Below are 21,948 nucleotides of genomic sequence, written 5' to 3'. Positions count from 1 at the left end.
AGTGGCACTGGGTTTAGAGGAGGATAAGGCATCAGGGAAGTCCAGGGTCAGGGAGTTTTAAAAATGCAGAGGATGGCACCCCAGAGTGCACCACCTTTGATGAACTGAGGCCCTGAGTGAACACGTGTGAGTTAGGTAAGGCATCCCAGGATGGGGGGTTAGATTACATCCTGAACCTGCATTTTGGAGTTAAGGAAGCATCATATCTGTTGAGTTGTGTTATGGGTTTCTTCGGGATTGGTGTGCCTCTTTCGCATTAAGCGCAACAAAGGAACCTTAAAGTGAACCCAAATTCTGCCGCTTCTTACTTGTTATTTAAATAATTCCACCCAACACAGGAAAAAGGAAGGGTATTGGTGGCTATAGGACGTATGAAATGAGTTTTGTATTAAAGTACATATTTGCTTCCTTCAGACAGTTTAGGTGGTAAGAATGTGACGTCAGAAAAGAACTGAACATTTGGAGAATACACGCTCTTATTTATCTACTACACATCAATGCTAGATATATTTCCCTAAAACATATTACTTTTTTAAAGCAAATTCTCTCCTTAAGTCTCCAACCCCCACATTTCCACTGCCAAGTAGGTTACCACAGGGTTTTTCTACCTCTGCACTATTCACATTTTCCGTCAGATAATTATTTGATTTGGGGGACTGTCCTGTGCATTGTGGAATATTTAGCAGCATCATGAAATGCCCACTAGATGCCAATAGCATCACCCCCCCACCCCCAGTATGACAGCCAAACTGGCTCTAGACATTGACAAATGTCCCCTGGGGGGCTGAATCACCCCCAGTCCAATTGAGAACTACTGGACTACAGGCTAAAGCCTACCATCTTTACCTGGCTTTCAAGTTTCTTCATTATCTGTTCCTAATCTACCTTTCCTAGAATTTCATTCAGGCTAAAAGAACCCCAGTGCAAGAGTTCTTTCTCTGGTTTCCTCCGTAGGTTATCCCCTAGTCTTCTTGGACACTTTCAGGGATGGAAAAGATTAAAAATCTTTACTTTGCTGGAAAGTTCTTACATCTATGATGTCTTCCTGCTTACAGTTCGTATTTGTTGAGTCCAGTTAAATCCTTTTTCCATTTGTGAAGACTTGTGATATTAAAACTTGTAGTCACATTTCTCTCACTAAAGTATCTCTTCTTTAAACGATAGTCTTTCAACTCCCTCCATGTAACATAGTTTATAGATCATCATGAACTTTCTGTTCTCCTCTGAACAATATCAAGCCTGATAATGTCCTACGTAAATTATACTACCTAGAACTGAACACAGTATTCTAGATGTGGATCACACTATTTGCACATAACAAATTATTAGTTTCATGTTTGTCCATTCTCCTTGACTCTGAACTTAAAGGCAAAAACAACTCTTAAGTCACCATCTTTGTCTTAGGTTTACATAGTCAAAGATTACTACGTAGTGTCTTTGCATTACTAGCACAGTGCCTGGCCCTTAGTTGGTTTTCAAAGATTTTGGTAGAATTTAGTTCCTTCTTAGCTACATTAATGTAATTTAAAATAACATTCCTTTACCTTTGGGGGCAGATATAGTACACTCTTGCCTTATAGTGACTTTGCAATCAACTAATCCTCTACATGTTATAGATGAAAGGTTGGCAAACTTTTTATGTGCTAGATAATAAATATTTTAGGTTTTATGAGCCTTATAGTCTGTCACAGCTATTCTGCTCTGTCACTATAGCACAAAAGTAGCTATAGACAATATATAAATGAATGAGTGTGGCCATTTCTAATAAAACTATTCATGGACACTGAACTGTGAATTTCATATTTCATGTGCCACAAAATATTTTGATTTTGAAAACATATTTTAAAATGTAAAAACGGTTCTTAGTTTATGGGCCATACAAAAACAGGTGTCAGGGTAGATTTGGCTCACAGGCAGTAGTTTGACAATCCCTGATCTAGGCCGTTCCTTGTGTGATTGATTTTTTTAAGTGAGTATATTAAATATCTTACTCATTGCAACCTATCTTTCTAGCTTGCTCAGATTTTTTGTGTGCTAATTCTTTCATCCAGTATATTAGCTGACATCACAGCTTTGTGTCATCTGCAAAACTGATAAACATATTTTTTCCTTCCTTAATTAACAATAATCTTGCATGGGATAAGGGTAGAGGTCTTACACAGTTCATTTTGTTCCATTAATCACCATTCTTTGAGTATTACCATTCCAAGAATTATAAATATCTACCTAAAGTATTGCCTGTCACCCATCCCATATTTATTCATCTCATCCACAGGGTGTCTTGGGATGCTTTGTCTGAAGTTTTGTTGAAATGTTCAGGAATATCCCTAATAGGTAGTAACTCTATCAAGCAAACAGAAATATGTAGGTTTGGTATAACTTGTAAAATTGTTGCTTTCCAATTTTACTACTTTCTTGTTTAGATTTTCAAAGCTATCCTTTTAATAATAATGAAATTTAGTAATTTTAGAATTTTGTTGAAAATTCACATCCAAGTACATCAGTCTCTATTTCCAGGAATTCACCGTATTTTTTTGTCTTCAAACTAAATGTTAACAGTGTTCATATAACACCTGTTCTCTGGTATCAGTCGTATTAAAAGCTGTAGTAAGATTGGCAAGAAAAAAGGCAAAATAAAAGCATATTCGAATATATGATTTTTTCTGAACCACTGCTTTTAACACTTGACCAATCTTAGCACAGCTTTTAACACTATCAATACTAGATTTTAAAATTACAATAGAAAATGCACTTTGTGCCAATAAATATAAAATCTAGGAAGAAAGAATTTTCTCAAAATACAGATTTCAAAATTGACTCAGGAAAGTGTAGAAAGCCTGAAAAGAACTATTGAATTGAAAATAGTCAAAAATCTACGTACAAACACTTTACTAGGTTTATAGGATCCAATGACCCAGCAAATAGAAAAATAAGGGAAGCTCTCCAGCTTCTTTATGTTCAGGGTACAGTCTAAATTCCAAATCCAGACATAGACTAAATAACACCAAAAAAAATTATAGGCCAATTTCACTTAGAAATATATTTGCAAAATTTCTAGAAATAATAGCAAACTGAATCCAACTATGGATAAAAATACCAGTACACCTTGGCTGTGTAGATAGAGTTTATGCTGAGAACTGGGGATGCTATAACATTAGAAAATCTTGATTTAATTTATCACATTAACCTGTAGAAACATCTATGTGATCACCTTAGTAAATGTTAGAAGAGCATTTGATAAAATTCAACGTTCATTTGTGCTTAAAAAATAAAAGCTAACAAACTAAAGAAGGGAATTTCTATAACCCAATGAACAGTGTCTAACAAAACCTTCACTGAGCATCACATTTAATGGTGAAATGTTAGAAATATTCCTTGTAAAGAATAAGATTTTTTAAAAAATAATGTTATTTTTTTGAAGGTCTCATTTATAGTAGCAATGGAAATGATGAGGTATCTAAGAGTGAATCTAATGAAAGGCGAAGATATGTTCCTAGAAAACTGTAAAACAATTTGACTTAAAAGAAGTCTTAAGTTAATGAAAAGATACTCCAGATCCATGGATTTGAAAACTCATTATAAACATGTCACTTCTCTCCCAATTAATCTATAATGGAATTGAATTATAGTTAACATCTCAGAAAATGTTTTAATATAATTTAACAAAACTATAATAATCAAGTATAAAGAATAAAACAAAAAATTTTTGAAAATTAAGTAGGGGAATTTACCTTACCAGATATTAAGATTTATTCTATCTTATTCTATTCTTTTAGTTTCATATTTAGAGTGTGTCTCTTGAAAAGAGTACTTAGTTTTTTTTTTTTCTTCAGTCTTAAAGTGTTTAGTTTACTAACATTTAATGGAATAATCTGTGTGTTTGTGCTTAAATCTGTCTTCTGGCTATTTGTTTTCAATTTGTCCTAACTGACTTAATTCTTTTTTTCTTCTTTTTCTACCTTCTTTCAAATTTACCATGTATTTTATGGTATTCCATATTTTCCTCTCTGTTGGCCTCCTTCCTATAACTCTTTATGTTTTTTAGTGGTTGCTTTATCCTAAGTCTAGGATTATAACATGTATCCTTGCTGTCTTTTTGTTTTTAACATCTTTATTGGAGTATAATTGCTTTACAATGGTGTGTTAGTTTCTGTTTTATAACAAAGTGAATCAGCTATACATATATAAATATCCCCATATCTCCTCCCTCTTGCGTCTCCCTCCCACCCTCCCTATCTCACCACTCTAGTTGGTAACAGAGCACTGAGCTGATCTCCCTGTGCTATGCGGCTGCTTACTACTAGCTATCTATTTTACATTTGGTAGTATATGTAAGTCCATGCCACTCTCTCACTTTGTCCCAGCTTACCCTTCCCCCTCCCTGTGTCCCCAACTGCTAAATTTTGGAGATTAATCCTTTGTCAGTTGCTTCATTTGCAAATATTTTCTCCCATTCTAGGGTTGTCTTTTGGTCTTGTTTATGGTTTCCTTTGCTGTGCAAAAGATTTTAAATTTCATTAGGTCCCATTTGTTTATTTTTTTTATTTTTTTTATTTTTTTTGCTGTACGTGGGCCTCTCACCGCTGCGCTTGCCTCCTTTATCAAAGATAAAGTGACCATATGTGTGTGGGTTTATCTCTGGGCTTTCTATCCTGTTCCACTGATCTATATTTCTTTTTTTGTGCCAGTACCATACTGTCTTGATTACTGTAGCTTTGTAGTGTAGTCTGAAGTCCGGAAATCTGATTCCTCCAGCTCGGTTTTTCGTTCTCAAGATTGTTTTGGCTATTCGGGGCTTTTGTGTTTCCATACAAATTGTGCGACGTTTTGTCCTAGTTCTGTGAAAAATGCCATTGGTAGTTTGATAGGGATTGCATTGAATCTGTAGATTGCTTTGGGTAGTATAGTCATTTTTACAATGTTGATTCTTCCAATCCAAGAACATAGTGTATGTCTCCATCTGTTTGTATCGTCTTTAATGTCTTTCATCAGTGTCTTACAGTTTTCTACATAGAGGTCTTTGTCTCCTTAGGTAGGTTTATTCCTAGGTATTTTATTCTTTTTGTTGCAGTGGTAATTGGGAGTGTTTCCTTAATTTCTCTTTCAGATTTTTCATTGTTAGTGTATAGGAATGCAAGAGGTTTCTGTGCATTAATTTTGTATCCTGCTACTCTACCAAATTAATTGATTAGCTCTAGTAGTTTTCTGGTAGCATCTTTAGGATTCTCTATGTATAGTATCATGTCATCTGCAAACAGTGACAGTTTTACTTCTTTTCTGATTTGGATTCCTTTTATTTTTTTTTTCTTTGGTTGCTGTGGCTAAAACTTCTTAAACTATGTTGAATAATAGTGATGAGAGTGGGCAACCTTGTCTTGCTCCTGATCTTAGCGGAAATGGTTTCAGTTTTTCACCTTTGAGAACAATGTTGGCTGTGGATTTGTCATATATGGCCTTTATTGTGTTGAGGTAGGTTCACTCTATGCCTACTTTCTGGAGAGTTTTTATCATAAATGGGTATTGAGTTTTGTCAAATGCTTTTTCTGCATCTATTGAGATTATCATATGGTTTTTATCCTTCAGTTTGTTAACATGGTGTATCACATTGATTGATTTGTGTATACTGAAGAATCCTTGCATTCCTGGGATAAATCCCACTTGATCATGGTGTATGATCCTTTTAACGTGCTGTTGGATTCTGTTTGCTAGTATTTTGTTGAGGATTTTTGCATCTATGTTTATCAGTGATATTGGCCTGTAGTTTTCTTTTTTTGTGACATCTTTGGTTTTGGTATCAGGGTGATAGTGACCTCATAGAATGGGTTTGGGAGTGTTCCTCCCTCTGCTGTATTTTGGAAGAGTTTGAGAAGAATAGGTGTTAGCTGTTCTCTAAGTGTTTGATAGAATTCACTTGTGAAGCCATCTGGTCCTGGGCTTTTGTTTGTTGGGATATTTTTAATCACAGGTTCAATTTCAGTGCTTGTGATTCGTCTGTTTATATTTTCTATTTCTTCCTGGTTCAGTCTCAGAAGTTTGTGCATTTCTAAGAATTTGTCCATTTTATTGGCATATAGTTGCTTGTAGTAATCTCTCATGATCCTTTGTATTTCTGCAGTGTCAGTGGTTACTTCTCCTTTTTCATTTCTAGTTCTGTTGATTTGAGTCTTCTCCCTGTTTTTCTTGATGAGTCTGGCTAATGGTTTATCAATTTTGTTTATCTTCTCAAAGAACCAGCTTTTAGTTTTATGGATCTTTGCTATTGTTTCCTTCATTTCTTTTTCATTTATTTCTGATCTTTATTATTTCTTTCCTTCTGCCAACTTTGGGGGGGTTTTGTTCTTCTTTTTCTAATTGCTTTAGGTGTAAGGTTAGGTTGTTTGAGATGTTTCTTGTTTCTTAAGGTAAGATTGTTGCTGTAAACTTCCCACTTAGAACTGCTTTTGCTGCATCTCATAGGTTTTGGGTCGTCATGTTTTCATTGTCATTTGTTTCTAGGTACTTTTTTATTTCTTCTTTGATTTCTTCAGTGATCTCTTGGTTATTTAGTAATGTATTGTTTAGCCTCCATGTGTTTGTATGTTTTTAGTTTTTTTCCTGTAATTGATATTTAGTATCAGAGCGAGTGTTGTCGTCAGAAAAGATACTTGATACGATTTCAATTTTGTTAAATTTACCGAGGCTTGATTTGTGACCCAAGATATGGTCTACCCTGGAGAATGTTCCATGAGCACTTGAGAAGAAAGTGTATTCTGTTGTTTTTGGTTGGAATGTCCTATAAGTATCAGTTAAGTCCATCTTGTTTAATGTGTCATTTAAAGCTTGTGTTTGCTTATTTATTTTCATTTTGGATGATCTGTCCATTGGTGAAAGTGGGGTGTTGAAGTCCCCTACTATTATTGTGTTACTGTCAATTTCCCCTTTTATGGCTGTTAGCATTTGCCTTATGTATTGAGGTGCTCCTATATTGCGTGCATAAATATTTATAATTGTTATGTTTTCTTCTTGGATTGATCCCTTGATCATTATGTAGTGTCCTTACTTATCTCTTGTAACAGTCTTTATTTTATTTTATTGAAGCCCTAACAGTCTTTATTTTACAGTCTATTTTATCTGCTGTGAGTATTGCTACTCCAGCTTTCTTGTGATTTCCATTCACACGGAATGTCTTTTTCTATCACCTCACTTTCAGTCTGTATGTGTCCCGAGGTCTGAAGTGGGTCTCTTATAGACAGCATATGTACAGGTCTTGTTTTTGTATCCATTCAGCCAGTCTGTGTCTTTTGGTTGGAGCATTTAATCCATTTACATTTAAGGTAATTATTGATATGTATGTTCCTATTACCATTTTCTTAATTGTTTTGGGTTTGTTTTTGTAGGTCTTTTCCTTCTCTTGTGTTTTCTGCCTAAAGAAGTTCCTTTATTATTTGTCTTAAAGCTGGTTTGGTGGAGCTGAATTCTCTTAACTTTTGCTTATCTGTAAAGGTTTTAATTTTTCCCTGGAATCTGAATGAGATCCTTGCTGGGTAGAGTAATCTTGATTGTAGGTTTTTCCCTTTCATCACTTTAAATATGTCCTGCCACTCCCTTCTGGCTGCAGAGTTTCTGCTGAAAAACTAGCTGTTAACCTTATGGGGATTCCCTTGTATGTAATTTGTTGCTTTTCCCTTGCTGCTTTTAATATTTTTTCTTTGTATTTAATTTTTTTTTTTTTTTTGCGGTACGCGGGCCTCTCACTGCTGTGGCGTCTCCCATTGTAGAGCACAGGCTCCGGACGCACAGGCTCAGCTGCCGTGGCTCACGGGCCTATCCGTTCTGCGCCACGTGGGATCTTCCCAGACCATGGCAGGAACCCGTGTCCTCTGCATCTGTAGGCAGACTCTCAACCACTGCACCACCAGGGAAGCCCTGTATTTCATTTTTGATAGTTTGATTAGTATGTGTTTCAGCATGTTTGTCTTTGGGTTTATCTTATATGGTACTCTCTATGCTTCCTGGACTTGGGTGACCATTTCTTTTCCCATGTTTGGGAAGTTTTCGACTGTAATCTCTTCAAATATTTTCTCAGAACCTTTCTTTTTCTCTTCTTCTTCTGGGATCCCTATATTTTGAATGTTTGTGAATTTAATGTTGTCCCAGGTCTCTGAGACTCTCCTCAGTTCTTTTCATTCTTTTTTCTTTTTTGTGCTCCCTGGCAGTTATTTCCACCATTTTATCTTCCAGCTCACTTAGATCTGTTCTTCTGCCTCAGTTATTCTCTTACTCATTCCTTCTAGAGTATTTTTAATTTCTGTAATTGTGTTTTTCATTACTGTTTGTTTGCTCTTTACTTCTTCTAGATCCTTATTAAATGTTTCTTGTATTTTCTCCATTGTGTTTCTGAGATTTTGGATCATCTTTACTATCATCACTCTGAATTCATTTTCAGGTAGGTTGCCTATTTTGTCTTCATTTATTTGGTCTTGTAGGTTTTTACCTTGCTTCTTCATCTGTAACGTATTTATTTGTCATTTCATTTTTTTTGTTCTCTTGATGGGTGGTGCTGTATTCCTGTCTTACTGGTTTTTTGGCCTGAGGCATCCAGCACTGGAGTTTGCAGGCAGTTGGGTAGAGCTGGGTCTTGGTGCTGAGATGAGGACCTCAGGGAGGCCTCACTACGATTGATATTCCCTGGGGTCTGAGGTTCTCTGTTAGTCTAGCAGTTTGGACTCAGAGCTCCCACCACAGGAGCATGGGCCTGACCTCTGGCCTGGGGACCAAGGTCCCGCAAGCCAGTCGCTGGGGGTTCTTCCCATCCCCTTAGGTGTCCACGGTCCCTCACCGGTGCCTGGTAAGTGCCCTAGATGTGAGGAGACGTGAATTCCGTATCCTCCTAGTATGCCATCTTGACTCCGCCCCATCCTTACTATCTTACTCTACTTTGAATTAATAGCATATCACTTCATGTTCAACATAAGAACTTTGCAAAAGTACTTTACAGAAAGCACAGTGTCATTTACCTTTTTATTGCCTTTTGTGTTGCTATTATATTTATTACTTCTACATCTATTAAATTTCTACCATTCATTGATATTGTTTTCACTTTAGTCAGTAGTCTTTTTTTTTTTTTTTTTCTTCTGGCCACACCACACAGCATGTGGGGTCTTAGTTCCCTGGCCAGGGATCAAACCTGTGCCTCCTACAGTGGAAGTGCAGAGTTTTAACCACTGGACTGCCAGGGAAGTCCCCTACTCAGTAGCCTCTTAAAGAAATTTTAAGAATATTTTTTTATGTTAGCAATATATTTGCCATCTCCAGTGCTCTTCATTCCTTCCCACAGATCCAGGATTCAGCTTGGAATCATATCCCTCCAGCCTAAAGTACTTCATTTAATATTTTTTGTACTGTGGGTCTACTGGTAACAAATACTTTCAGTTTTTGTTTGTCTTTATTTTGCCTTCATCTTTTTTTTTGGCCGTGTTGGGTCTTCGTTGCTGCATGCGGGCTTTCACTAGTTACGGCAAGCAAGGGCTACTCTTTGTTGCAGTGCACGGGCTTCTCATTGCAGTGGCTTCTCTTGTTGCAGAGCGTGGGCTGTAGGCGCACAGGCTCAGTAGTTGTGGCAGGCAGGCCCTAGAGTGCGCGGGCTTCAGTAGTTGCAGCTCGCGGACTCTAGGGCATGTGGGCTTCATTAGTTGTGGCTCATGGGCTCTAGAGCGCAGGCTCAGTAGTTGTGGCACATGGCCTTAGTTGCTCCATGGACATGGGATCTTCCTGGACCAGGGATCAAACCCATGTCCCCTGTATTGGCAGGCAGATTCTTAACCACTTCGCCACCAGGGAAGTCCCTGCCTTCACTTTTTAAGGATATTTTTGCTGGGTATAGGATTCTATATTTTTTCTTTCAGCATGTCATGGACATCATTCCATTTTCTTTTGGCTTCCACTGTTAATGATAAGTCAGTTTTGATTCTTCTTGTTGTTTTTCTGCATATAAGGTGTTTTTTGCTCGACTGCTTTTAACTTTTTTCTTTAATTTTCAACAATTGACTAAGGTGTGCCTAGGTGGGATCTTCTTTGTACTTATGTAACTTATGGTTCACTGAACTTATTGGATCTGTCGGTTTATGTCTTTCATAGATTTTGGAAATTTTTCAGCCATATCTCCTTAAATTATTCTTCCATATTATTCTCTTTCTCCTCTCCTTCTGGGATTCTAGTTACATGTATTTCAGATTAGTTTGATATTGTTTCACAGGTATATGATGCTCTGTTATTTTCATTATTTCCCCCTCTGTTTCATTTTGGATTATTTCTATTGACCTATCTTTAAATTCACTGACCTTTTCTTGTGCTGTGTCCAATCTGATGTTAAACCCATCTAATGAATTCTTTATTTCAGATATGGTATTTTTCAGTTCTAGAATTTCTACTGTGTTCTTTTTTATAGTTTCCATTTCTCTTTTAAAATTCCCTTTCTGTTCACCCATTTTGTCCATCTTTTCACTGAATTCTTTAATCAATTTATAATTCCTGCACCTGGGTCATCTATAGATCTGCTTCAAATGACTTTTTTTTAAGTTTTTAATTTTTAAAAAGTTTTTGTATTTAAATTTTTTATTGAACTATAGTTTCTCTACAATATTATCTTAATTTCAGGTGTACAGTATAGTGATTCAGTATTTTTACAGATTATACTCCACTAAAAGTTATTAAAAGATAATGGCTATAATTCCTTGTGCTATTCAGATGACTTTGCATGTTCGACATTGTGTTTAAAAGAATGGTAGACACTGAAGTAGATAATGTTTTTTTCCCAGAGAGAACACACCATTTTCTTTGTCTGGTAGCTAGGATAAGGGGCAGATCATTTCAGTCCAACTAGGGGTTATGCTGGGATTGTAATGAGTTGTAGTTTTATTTAAATTGTTTCAGTTTACCTCTGATTTCACATATTTGAGAGTGAGATCAGTTCCTTCCTTCATCAGGGCTTTGGGATCTAAGTACCCAAGACCATAGAAATCTTTCTTTGCTTTTTAGCTCACACCCAGTTTCCTGTGAAACTCTACTTAGGGGTTGATTTCCTTGATCTGATTAAGAGTTGAGCTGGGTTGGGGCTGGGTTACTTAGTTGCACTTCAACTCTGCTATACATAACAACATGGATAAATCTCAAACACATAATGATGAGTGAAAGAAGCCAGATACAAATGAGTATAAACTGTATTATTTTCATGTACATGAAGTTCAGGTGAAATTAATCTGTAGATTAGAAGTAAGAACCACGCTACCTTTGGGAAGGAGAGAGGGGTAGTGACTAGGAGGGGGCATAAGAAGGGCTTGTCTCAAATGCTGGTGATGTTCTGTCTCTTTACTTGGGTGGTGGTTACCTGGGTGTGTTTACTTTGTGAAAATCTATTGCACCATATACTTATGATTTGTGTTCTTTTCTCTATGTGTGTTATAGTTCAAAAACAAAAAAGAAAGTGTGTATGGTGGGGGAGGAGCTCTTGCACAAAAAAACAAAGTTAAAAAGAAAAATCAAGCTATAGAATAGAAGATATTTGCAATGCTATAACAAAGGACTTGTGTACAGGTTATTTTGTTTTAAATTTTTCTACAAATCAAAAAGAAAAGGACAGAAGGAGAAAAAGCAACCCAATAGAAAATGAGCAAAGGATAAGAAAAAGCGAATAAGAGAAGAAGAGGCCTGAATAGCCCATAAATGTGAAAAGGTATTCAGCCTCACTAGTAATCCTGGAAATAAAAATTAAAACCTTATTGAGGACTTCCCTGGTGGCACAGTGTTTAAGAATCCGCCTGCCAATGCAGGGGACATGGGTTTGATCCCTGGTCCAGGAAGATCTCACATGCTGCGGAGCAACTAAGCCCATGCACTACAACTACTAAGCCTGCACTCTAGAGCCCACAAGCCACAACTACTGAGCCCACATGCTGCAACTACTGAAACCCGTGTGCCTAGAGCTTGTGCTCCACAACAAGAGAAGCCACCGCAATGAGAAGCCCATGCACCACAATGAAGAGTAGCCCCCACTTGCCGCGACTAGAGAAAGCCTGCATGCAGCAATGAAGACCCAACACAGCCAAAACTAAATAAATAAATTTATTTAAAAAAAAAAAAAAAACCCTTATTGCGATACCATTTCACACCAATGAGATTGGCTAAAGCTAAAATGTCTAACAATACCAAGTTGGTGAGAGTATGAGGGAGCAGAAAGTTTCATACACTGCTAATGATAATTTAAATTGTTATAATTTTATGTATAGCTGATTCACTTTGTTATAAAGCAGAAACTAACACACCATTGTAAAGCAATTATACCCCAATAAAGATGTTTAAAAAATAAAAAAAAAATAAAAAAAAAATAAATTGTTATAATTTAGAGATCAAATAGATCAATTATTGACTTGGAGATACATTGATTCTAAATTTTTACAATTCTACTTCTACAAAGAAAGATACTCTTTAATATAAAGATCTCCCACATTTGCCAATGGATACATGCACAAGGATGTGCATTGCAAATTTGTTTATAATAGCAAAAAATTGGAAACAGACCTAAATATCCATCATTAGAGAAATGGAGAAATACCTTACAGCAGTTAAAATGAATAAAGTAGATATACATGTATCAACATAGTAAAATCTTGAAAACATAATATTGAATGAAAAAAATAAGTAGCAAGGGGTATATATACTGTGAAAACATCTAAGTTTTAAAAGAACAGTACATATTGATACATATATGGTAAAAGTATAAAACTATAGTCAGGGACTTCCCTGGCTGTCCAGTGGTTAAGACTCTGCACTTCCGCTGCAGTGGGTGGGTTCAATCCCTGGTTGGGGAACTAAAATCCCACATGCTGCGTGACTTGGCCAATAAATAAATAAATAAAACTATAGGAAGGTTATTCACCAATTTCAGAATAGCTGTTACCACTGGGCAAGGAAGAGAATAAGGACAGTAAGGGGCTACTTATTTCTTAAAAAAAAAGTACCTATGGAAAAATGTTAACATCAAATCTGGGAAGTCAGTACATAGCTGTTTAATAAGTGTAATATTAGCTCTACCTTGTTTGTTTATTTGAAATAGTTTGTTTTTTTTTTTTAAGTTAGACTGGGGCTAGGCTATGAGGTGTATTAGAAGCCTTTCTTCCTTTTCCAAACACTCTTCATCTTTTAATTCTTTATAGATACAGCTTTCCCCATCACTTTGCATCTATATTTTGGTTTGTGCCTTATCACCAGTAGATCAAGGAGAAGGGTGAGTTCTGATGTAATCTTCTATGGTCTTCCTTGTGTCTTACCCTCCAGGGTTCATAGTAGAGCTCAGCAATATCTTTTCATATGCTTTTTATCAGACTTAAAATATTACTCTCCAACAGAAATGTGTTTAAGTTCATGAACCAAGTGACTGATTTAGACTTTAAAAAAAAGTGAAAAGTTATCTTCTCTCATTTCCCATTTCTGCTCAAAAAAAAAAAAATACCGATCATAAAGTATTTTTTAAGATTTAAATAATATTGCTTGCTATTTCAATTGATGTGTATGGATAAATAGTTACAAAGCGTCTGTTTTTATGCTCTTCATTTTTTTAAATTTCTGAATTATAACTGTATAAACACTTTAAAAACTTACCTACTAAGTCATGTCACTCTAGCGTATTAACTGTTTCCATATAATTGTTGAGGGTTTTAATTTTAGAAACAAAAATTATGTTGGTGTCAGGGACTTCTTTTGTGGAGTAGAGTAGTGCAAATACTCCTATCTCACAGATTATCCCTGGGAGAGGTCAGAAGTTTACCTAAGTAAATATGTTAAGAGTCCCTCCCACTTGTTGAATAATTTGGTTGGTAAGCTTTGTGCTAGGCAACAGGCTTTCTCTCTCTTCCTTTGCTCAAGATAAAATTCAGAGAATAAAAAGGTTGCTTTTGTTGTTTTGTTTTGTTTTCCTTGCAGGTTAAATACTTTAAGATGAGAAACATTGATGTATGTTTGAGCTCTGAAGGGACTGAAGTGATTTTAGCTACATCAAGTGATGAAAAACACCCACCTGAAAATATAATTGATGGGTAAGAGTTACTGTTCTTTCTTCCTTAAAGTCTTAATATTAAGTCAGTGAACCCCCTGAGTACTGAGATTATGTGTTTTACAACAACTAGCACTGTTAAACATAGTTTAATAAATGTCTGGTGAACTAAATTACCTGACTACCCACTTTAGTACCATCCCTGGAGCTAATTCAGTTGTGTATATTTAGGGTTTTGATCCTTTTTTTTTTTAATTTCTTTATTTAATTTCTTTATTTTTGGCTGTGTTGGGTCTTCATTGCTGCGCGCGGGCTTTCTCTAGTTGTGACGAGCGGGGGCTACTCTTAGTTGCGGTGCACAGGCTTCTCATTGCGGTGGCTTCTCTCATTATGCAGCACGGGCTCTAGGTGTGTGGGCTTCAGTAGTTGTGGCACGCGGGTTCAGTAGTTGTGGTGTGTGGGCTCTAGAGCGCAGGCTCAGTAGTTGTGGTGCACGGGCTTAGTTGCTCCACGGCATGTGGGATCTTCCCTGACCAGGGCTCGAGCCCATGTACCCTGCATTGGCAGGCGGATTCTTAACCACTGTGCCAACAGGGAAGTCCCTGATCCTTTTCTTTATGAATTCCTAAACTGAACTTTTTAGAAAAATCGTTTTTAAAGATGTGGTCTAACAAGGCAAAACTTCAAACAACAGCTACCTCATTTTATGGAAGTATACATTTTAATATCTGGTTATGGTTTTATTCCAAGTTTTTCTTGGTAAATAGGAATATAAACAGTATGGCTTACTATGTACTGCCTATTTTCTTTCTGGTCTAAGCAACATCTTTGCTGAACTGAATGCTTCACTTCTTGCTATCCACCTGCATTGTTTGGTTCTCAGCTTCTTGATATCATTCCAGTTACCACTCTTCACTGTGCTAGAGCTTATTCTAGGTAGGGGTAGATATCATTCTCAGACTTTTAAATTCCAGGAAAAAAGTAGTTAATGGAAGAACTTCTTTTTTTAAAAAATTGAGGTATATGGGACTTACCTGGTGGTCCAGTGGTTAAGACTCTACACTTCCGTTACAGGGGGTGCGGGTTCAATCCCTGGTTGGGGAAGTAAGTTCCCGCATGCCACAGCAAAAAAATTTTTTTTAAAAATTGAAGTATAGTTGCTTTAGTTTAGTACCATTCCTGGAGCTAATTCAGTTGTGTATATTTAGGGTTTTGATCCTTTTTTTTAAAAATTTCTTTATTTAATTTCTTTATTTTTGGCTGTGTTGGGTCTTCATTGCTGCACGCAGGCTTTCTTAAATATTATGTAAGTTTCTGGTGTACACTGTAGCAATACACAATTTTTAAAGGTTATACTCCATTTATAGTTATTATAAAATATTGGCTATAATTCCTGTGTTGTACAATATATCCTTGTAGCTTAATTATTTTATACATAGTAGTTTGTACCTCTTAGTACCCCAGCCCTATCTTGCCCCTCTCCACTTCCCTCTCCCCACTAGTTTTTTCCCCTTATCTGTAAGTCTCTTTCTTTTTTATTATATTCACTAGTTTTATTTTTTAGATTCTGCATATAAGTGGTATACAGTATTTGTCTTTCTCTGTCTGACTTATTTCATTAAGCAAATACCCTCCAAGTCCACCCAAGAAAAACTCCTTTTTTAATAGTTCTTTTATTACCCTCCTGAATTCTCTTTCTTGGTATTTGTACAGTGATCTGAGTTTGACTCATAGAATCATGTAATTTTAGAGCTGGAAGGACTTATGAGTTCATCTTATTGAAACCTTTCATTTAGACTTGTGGTAAGAGAGATCTAAAGAGGTCAGGTACTAGTTTTAACTATTGAAGGCAGAGCCAGTTGTAACATAGATCTCGTGGCTCTTTGTGTTCTATTGTGAGGTCCATGTATCTGTATAAAATTCTAGCAATTGGACCTGTTCCTTTAAGCCCAGTTCTTACCTCCTCTCTGACTGACATCTGTCCCTTTCCCTCAGGTAGGATAGTTTCCCTTTTTGGTGGGCTCCAGTAGAATTTGATATATATACCTCTATTATCTTATTTATTCCTTTATTATATAATTATTTATTTTTAATGTATGTCTCCCCTTTCAACTGGAAATTTCTAGAAGTCAGAGACTATGACTTCATCTTTGACTCCACAGTGTCTTAAAATATTTGTGGAATAGCTTGTGAATTAGACCATCAAAGATTAGTCATACATACACTCAACATGTACACATATACATACATACATACTTACATATATGCATCTGTTAATATATATTTGCATAGGGCTTTATAGTTTTATAGATGTTATGTCATGTGACCCTCAAAGTAAGCTTGGGGAGTAAGAGGCCAAAAAAAAAGTATTTTCACCCTCATTATAAAGATGATGAAAAGAATGATTAGAGGTAAAATGACTTACTCAAAATCATACAGATAAGCAAGTGTCAGAATCAAAACTAACACTCATGTCTTCTAACTCCCAGTTTCTAAAACTTAAGGTTTGAATAAAAAACTTAATATATGTGCCTCTTAATCCTTCTTAGTTTTTTATTTCCTGAAATTCAGGTAATAGTTATTTATCTCACTCTGCCTTAGAGTAGAGATATAAATGTGGGAACTGCTATGAGGATCACAGACCTATAGAGATGTACCTTAAATCATTTGCCAGAAATAGAGATCTTTCCAAAAATACTCCTTGTCTGTGATTGGAGATAAATCAAATTTTCAAGGCAAGATCAATTTACCTTACACCCTTTTGGTGACCTTTCTTTCAAGGGAATATGTTTATAGATCATTAAAATTGGCTGTTATATGTAACATAATACTTCAGACTTTATCAGTCCATACTAATGAATAAGTACATAATATTTTTTAGATTAGACAAAGACCCTTAATACAGAAAACTATATGGAGTAAAGTAGTTACTGACCCGATAAACTGAACAGAGCACATCAGAGACTTTTAATTCATATGCATTCCAAACAATTAGATTTTATATAGTAGATAGTAAAATTTATTCTTTGCTCATAAGTTGATTTATCTAAATGGAAATAACAATAGAATTATTTGGAGAAAACAGTGCTATAAATTAGCCCCTAATGGATAGTGCTCCCAATTCTCAATTTCCTCAGAAACAGAGTTTTAAAAAGTGATTATATTTCTACTTCCTCTTGACTCTACTTTTGACCCCTGGTATTTAACATGTCAATGAAAAAGGAGAAAAATTTTACACAAAAAAAATGAGTTAGAAAAAGTAGAAGAGAGAGAGAATTGGTTCCTTTGGCATAATGTAAAAGAATGAGAGATTTACAGTTAAAATTCCTGGGTAAGTGAACTATGTGTGTTACTTTGGGCTAAGAATATATGTGTTATTCTTTGAGCCTCAGTTTCCTGGTCTGAAAAGTGGGGATAATACCACCTTCCCTGACTACCTCAGAGTTGTGAAAAAATTACGTGACTTTTTTTATTATCACATAAGATGATAGATGTTGAACAGTCAATGGCTATAAGGCCTTGTTTTAAAGGAAACTACTATTTTGATGACTTCATTTTACTTAATTATAGGAATTCAGTTATTTTAAAATCCAAGTGCATCTCTATATATCTTTATGTTATTACTTTGATCATGTTCATTAAAAGCACCCAAGAAAAAACACAGGGCAAGTAAAAATTGTTTAATTTATTTAAATAAATAAAATTTTAAACCATATAAATATAAATAAAAAGAAATTGTGAAATAGTAAGCATAGTATAAAAAAATCAAGAATTGTGAGTTAGAGACCTGGATTCTGTTCTTTTCTTTTTTGTAACACCTTTATTGACATATTATTCTCATACCATAAAATTCAACCATTTAAGATATACAATTCAGTGGCTTCTAGCATATTCAGAGTTATGCAGCCATTTGCACAATCCATTTCAGCACCCCAAAAAGAAACCTCACACACTTTCATTGTCATCCCCTATCCCCATGAGCCCTAGGCAACCACAGATCTACTTTCTGTCCCTACAGATTTGCTTATCCAGACATTCATATCAATAGAATAATACATATGTTGTCTTTGGACTGCCTTCCTTCCCTTACATGTTTTCAAGGCTCATCCATGTTGTAGTATGTATCAGTGCTCCATTCATTTTTATTGCCAAATAATTCCATTGTATGTATATGGCAAATTTTATTTACCCATTCATCAGCTGATGGATATCGGAATTGTTTCTACTTTTTGGCTGAATTTTCCCCAGTTTTATTAAAGAATACCAACTCACAGATCCAAGGAACTCAGCAAACCCCAAGCAGGATGAATAACAGACCATATCATAGCCAAACTGCTGAAAAACAAAGATAGAGAAAAAAATTTTTGAACAACTGGAGCAAAAAAATACATTACATACAGGGGTACAGTGGTACCAGTGACAGCCAACTTTGCATCACAAGCAATGGAATTCAGGTGACAATGGAATCATATCTTTAAAATGCTGGAGAGAAAAGAGAAACAAACCTGTCAACCCAGAATTCTGTGTCTAGTTAAAATATCACTAAAAAATATAGGATATAAGAAAGACTTTTCACTTACCACAAACAGACTTGCATCACAGGAAATGCTAAAGAAAGTTCTGCAGGTTAAAATGATAAAATACTAGATAGAAATTCAAACATTCAGGAAGAAAGTAAGTGCATTGGAAATGGTAAATATTTCAGTAAATATAAAAGACTATCTTTTCTTTTAATAATTTTTAAAAAATTTTTTGCGGTACGCGGGCCTCTCACCGCTGCAGCCTCTCCCATCGCGGAGCACAGGCTCCGGACGCGCAGGCCCAACGGCCACGGCTCACGGGCCCAGCCGCGCCGCGGCACGTGGGATCCTCCCATACCGGGGCATGAACCCGCAATCCCTGCATCAGCAGGCGGACTCTCAACCACTGCACCACCAGAGAAGCCCTCTTTTAATAATTTTGAAAGACAGCTAACCACTTAATGGGAAAAAACATTTTGTATTGTGGGATTTATTATATATGTGTGTATAAAATATATTAAAACAATGGCACAAAAGTGGAGTTCAGTGCAAATTGACTGTCATGAGGTTTGATAACTTTGAGAGCAGCCACTAAAAATAAGAGTTATAGTTAAATAACTAATAAAGGAATTAAGCAACATTAAAACTTTTGTTGATTCACTCAAAAGTAGATAGGAAAGGAGGGAATTCCCTGGTGGTCCAGTGGGTAAGACCCCACACTCGCAATACAGGGGGCCTGGGTTTGATCCCTGGTTGGGGAACTAGATCCTGCATGTGTGCTGCAACTAAGAGTTCACATGCTGCAACAAAGAATTCTGCATGCCGCACCTAAGAAGTCTGCATGCTTCAACTATAAGCCCACGTGCTGCAACTAAGAGCCGGTGCAGCCAAAATAAATAAATAAATAAATATATATTTTTTAAAGTAGGTAGGAAAGGAGAAATGGTACAAGAAAAAATAGATGGGAGAGACAAATAAAAATGAATAGCAAGACTTAAACCCAACCATATCAATAATTATATTAAATGCCAGTATTCTAAACACTTCAATTAAATGGCAGAGAGGGTTATACTGGGTAAAAATGAAAGACCCAAGTATATGGTGTCTGCAAGAGATGTACTTTAAATATAAAGTCATGAATAGTTTGAAAAAAGAAGGATGAAAAAGATGCACCCTATCAATAGTAAGCATGAGAAGGTGGCTGTGGCTATAGTCATATCAGACAAAGTAAAATATAAGGAGTATTTCCAGATATAAAGGGGACATTTTATAATGTCAAAATATCAATTCCTCAAGAAGAAATAATCTAAATGTATGTTGACCTCATAATCGTTATTAAAAATACATAAAGCAAAAACTGACAGATGGGAACTTCCCTGGTAGTCCAGTAGCTAAGACTCCACGCTCCCAGTTCAGGGGGCCCGGGTTTTATCCCTCGTCAGGGAACTAGATCCCACATGCTGCAACTGAGTGTTCACATGCCACAACTAAAGATCCCACGTGCCACAACTAAGATCCCGCATGCCGCAGCTAAAGATCCCGCATGCCACAACTAAAGATTCCACATGCCACAACTAAAGATTCTGCATGCCACAACTAAAAGATCCCGCATGCCACAACTAAGGATCCTGCATGCCACAACAAAGACCTGGCACAGCCAAATAAATAAATAAATATTCTGACTTCCCTGGTGGCACAGTGGTTAAGAATCCACCTGCCAACACAGGGGACATGGGTTCAATCCCTGGTCAGGAAGGTCCCACATGCTGCAGAGCTACTGAGCCCCCGTGCCACCACTGCTGAGCCCACACACCGCAACTACTGAAGCCTGTGTGCCCTAGAGACTGTTGCCACAAGTACTGAGCCCACGTGCTGCAACTGCTGAAGCCCACGCGCCTAGAGCTGACGCGGAGCAACAAGAGAAGCCACTGCAGTGAGAAGCCCACGCACCACAATGAAGAGTAGATCCTACTCGCTGCAACTAGAGGAATCCCACATGCAGCAATGAAATGTCCGGGAGGATCCCACACGCTGCGGAGCGGCTGGGCCCGTGAGCCATGGCCGCTGAGCCTGCACGTTCAGAGCCTGTGCTCTACAATGGGAGAGGCCACAACAGTGAGAGACCCGTGTACCGCAGACAAAACAAAAACAAAAAACAATAATTAAATGTCTCCCTTAGGAAGCTAGATAACAAAGAACAAATTTTACCAAAAGAAAGTAGAGGACAATAAATAACAAAGGTAAGAGCAGAAATCAATGAAATAGAAAATAGACAGACAGAAAAAATTATCAAAGCCAAAAGTTGACTGTGAAAAGGTTTATAAAAGTTATAAACCTCTAGCAAGACTGACTAAAATAAAAAGAGAAAATGCAAGTTACTAGTACCAGAAATGAAAGAAGCAATATCACTATAGATTCTAAAACAATAGTAAGTCAGTATCAAGAACAGATTTAGGCTAATCAGTTTGAAAACTTAGATGAAATGGACAGATGCCTTGAAAAACTCAACCTATAAAAATGACACAAGAAGAAATTTAATAATTTGAATAGTTTATATCAATTATAGAAATTATGTAAAATATTTAGAGAAAAAATAGTACCAGTCTTTTAGAAACCCTTTCAAAAATAGAGGAGAAACATTTCCCAGATTGTTTTATGAGAACAGCATAACCCTGATACCAAAGCCTGACAAAGACTTTACAAGAAAGGACAATTAAAGAACAGTATCCTTTGTAAACATAGACCCAAAAAACCTTATAAATTGAATTCAGCTAATGGAGTTTATCATAAGAATGCAAGATTGGCATATTTACCACATTATCACAGGAATACAGATTGAGTGTAATTTACCATATTGCCAGAACAAGGGAGAAAAAAAATCATATGATCATTCCAAAAAATCATTTGACAAAATTCAGCATCCATTCATGATAACAACTCTCAAAAAATTAAAAAGAGAAGGGAATTTTCTCAGTTTGATAAAGGTATCTACTAAAAATTTTCAGCTTAATGATGAAATAATAAATGCTTTCCCAATAGAACAAATGAGTATATATAACAAAACAGAAACAGACTCACAGATATAGAAAACAAACTCATGGATATCAGTGGGGAGAGGGAAATGGGGAGGGGCAAGATAGGGGTATGAGATTAAGAGATACAAACTACTACATACAAAATAGATAAGCAACAAAGATATATTGTACAGCAGCAGTCCACAGCCTTTTTGGCACTAGGGACCAGTTTTGTGAAAGACAATTTTTCCATGGACCAGGGGGTGGGGGTGGGGTGGTTCAGGCAGTAACACAAGCAATGGGGAGTGGCAGGTGAAGCTCCACGTACTTGACCACTGCTCACCTCCCGCTGGGCAGCCTGGTTCCTAAAAAGCTGCAGACCAGTACT

General features: G+C 36.4%; 1 protein-coding gene across 6 annotated transcripts in view; it reads left to right on the top strand.

Annotated features, from left to right (window-relative positions):
• The window catches only part of IFT25 (intraflagellar transport 25), a 33,888-nt gene that overhangs the window by 861 nt on the left and 11,079 nt on the right, over positions 1 to 21,948 (top strand). For 3 of the 6 annotated variants that reach the window (XM_024739343.1, XM_024739344.1, XM_024739346.1), the window contains exon 2: positions 13,957 to 14,069. In XM_024739343.1, the coding sequence (XP_024595111.1) occupies positions 13,972 to 14,069 (98 nt within the window). In that variant the 5' untranslated portion in view covers positions 13,957 to 13,971. Of the gene's footprint in view, positions 1 to 27; positions 136 to 13,190; positions 13,262 to 13,956; positions 14,070 to 21,948 lie in introns of those variants that run through there. The other 3 variants (XM_024739342.1, XM_024739341.1, XM_024739345.1) reach the window with 2 other exon arrangements.

Source organism: Neophocaena asiaeorientalis, unplaced genomic scaffold, assembly GCF_003031525.2.
Source record: "Neophocaena asiaeorientalis asiaeorientalis breed wild unplaced genomic scaffold, Neophocaena_asiaeorientalis_V1.1 scaffold138, whole genome shotgun sequence".
NCBI classification, from domain to species: Eukaryota; Metazoa; Chordata; class Mammalia; order Artiodactyla; family Phocoenidae; genus Neophocaena; species Neophocaena asiaeorientalis.
Note: the sequence above shows the minus strand (reverse complement) of the source record. Positions and strands in the feature narration are given on the sequence as shown.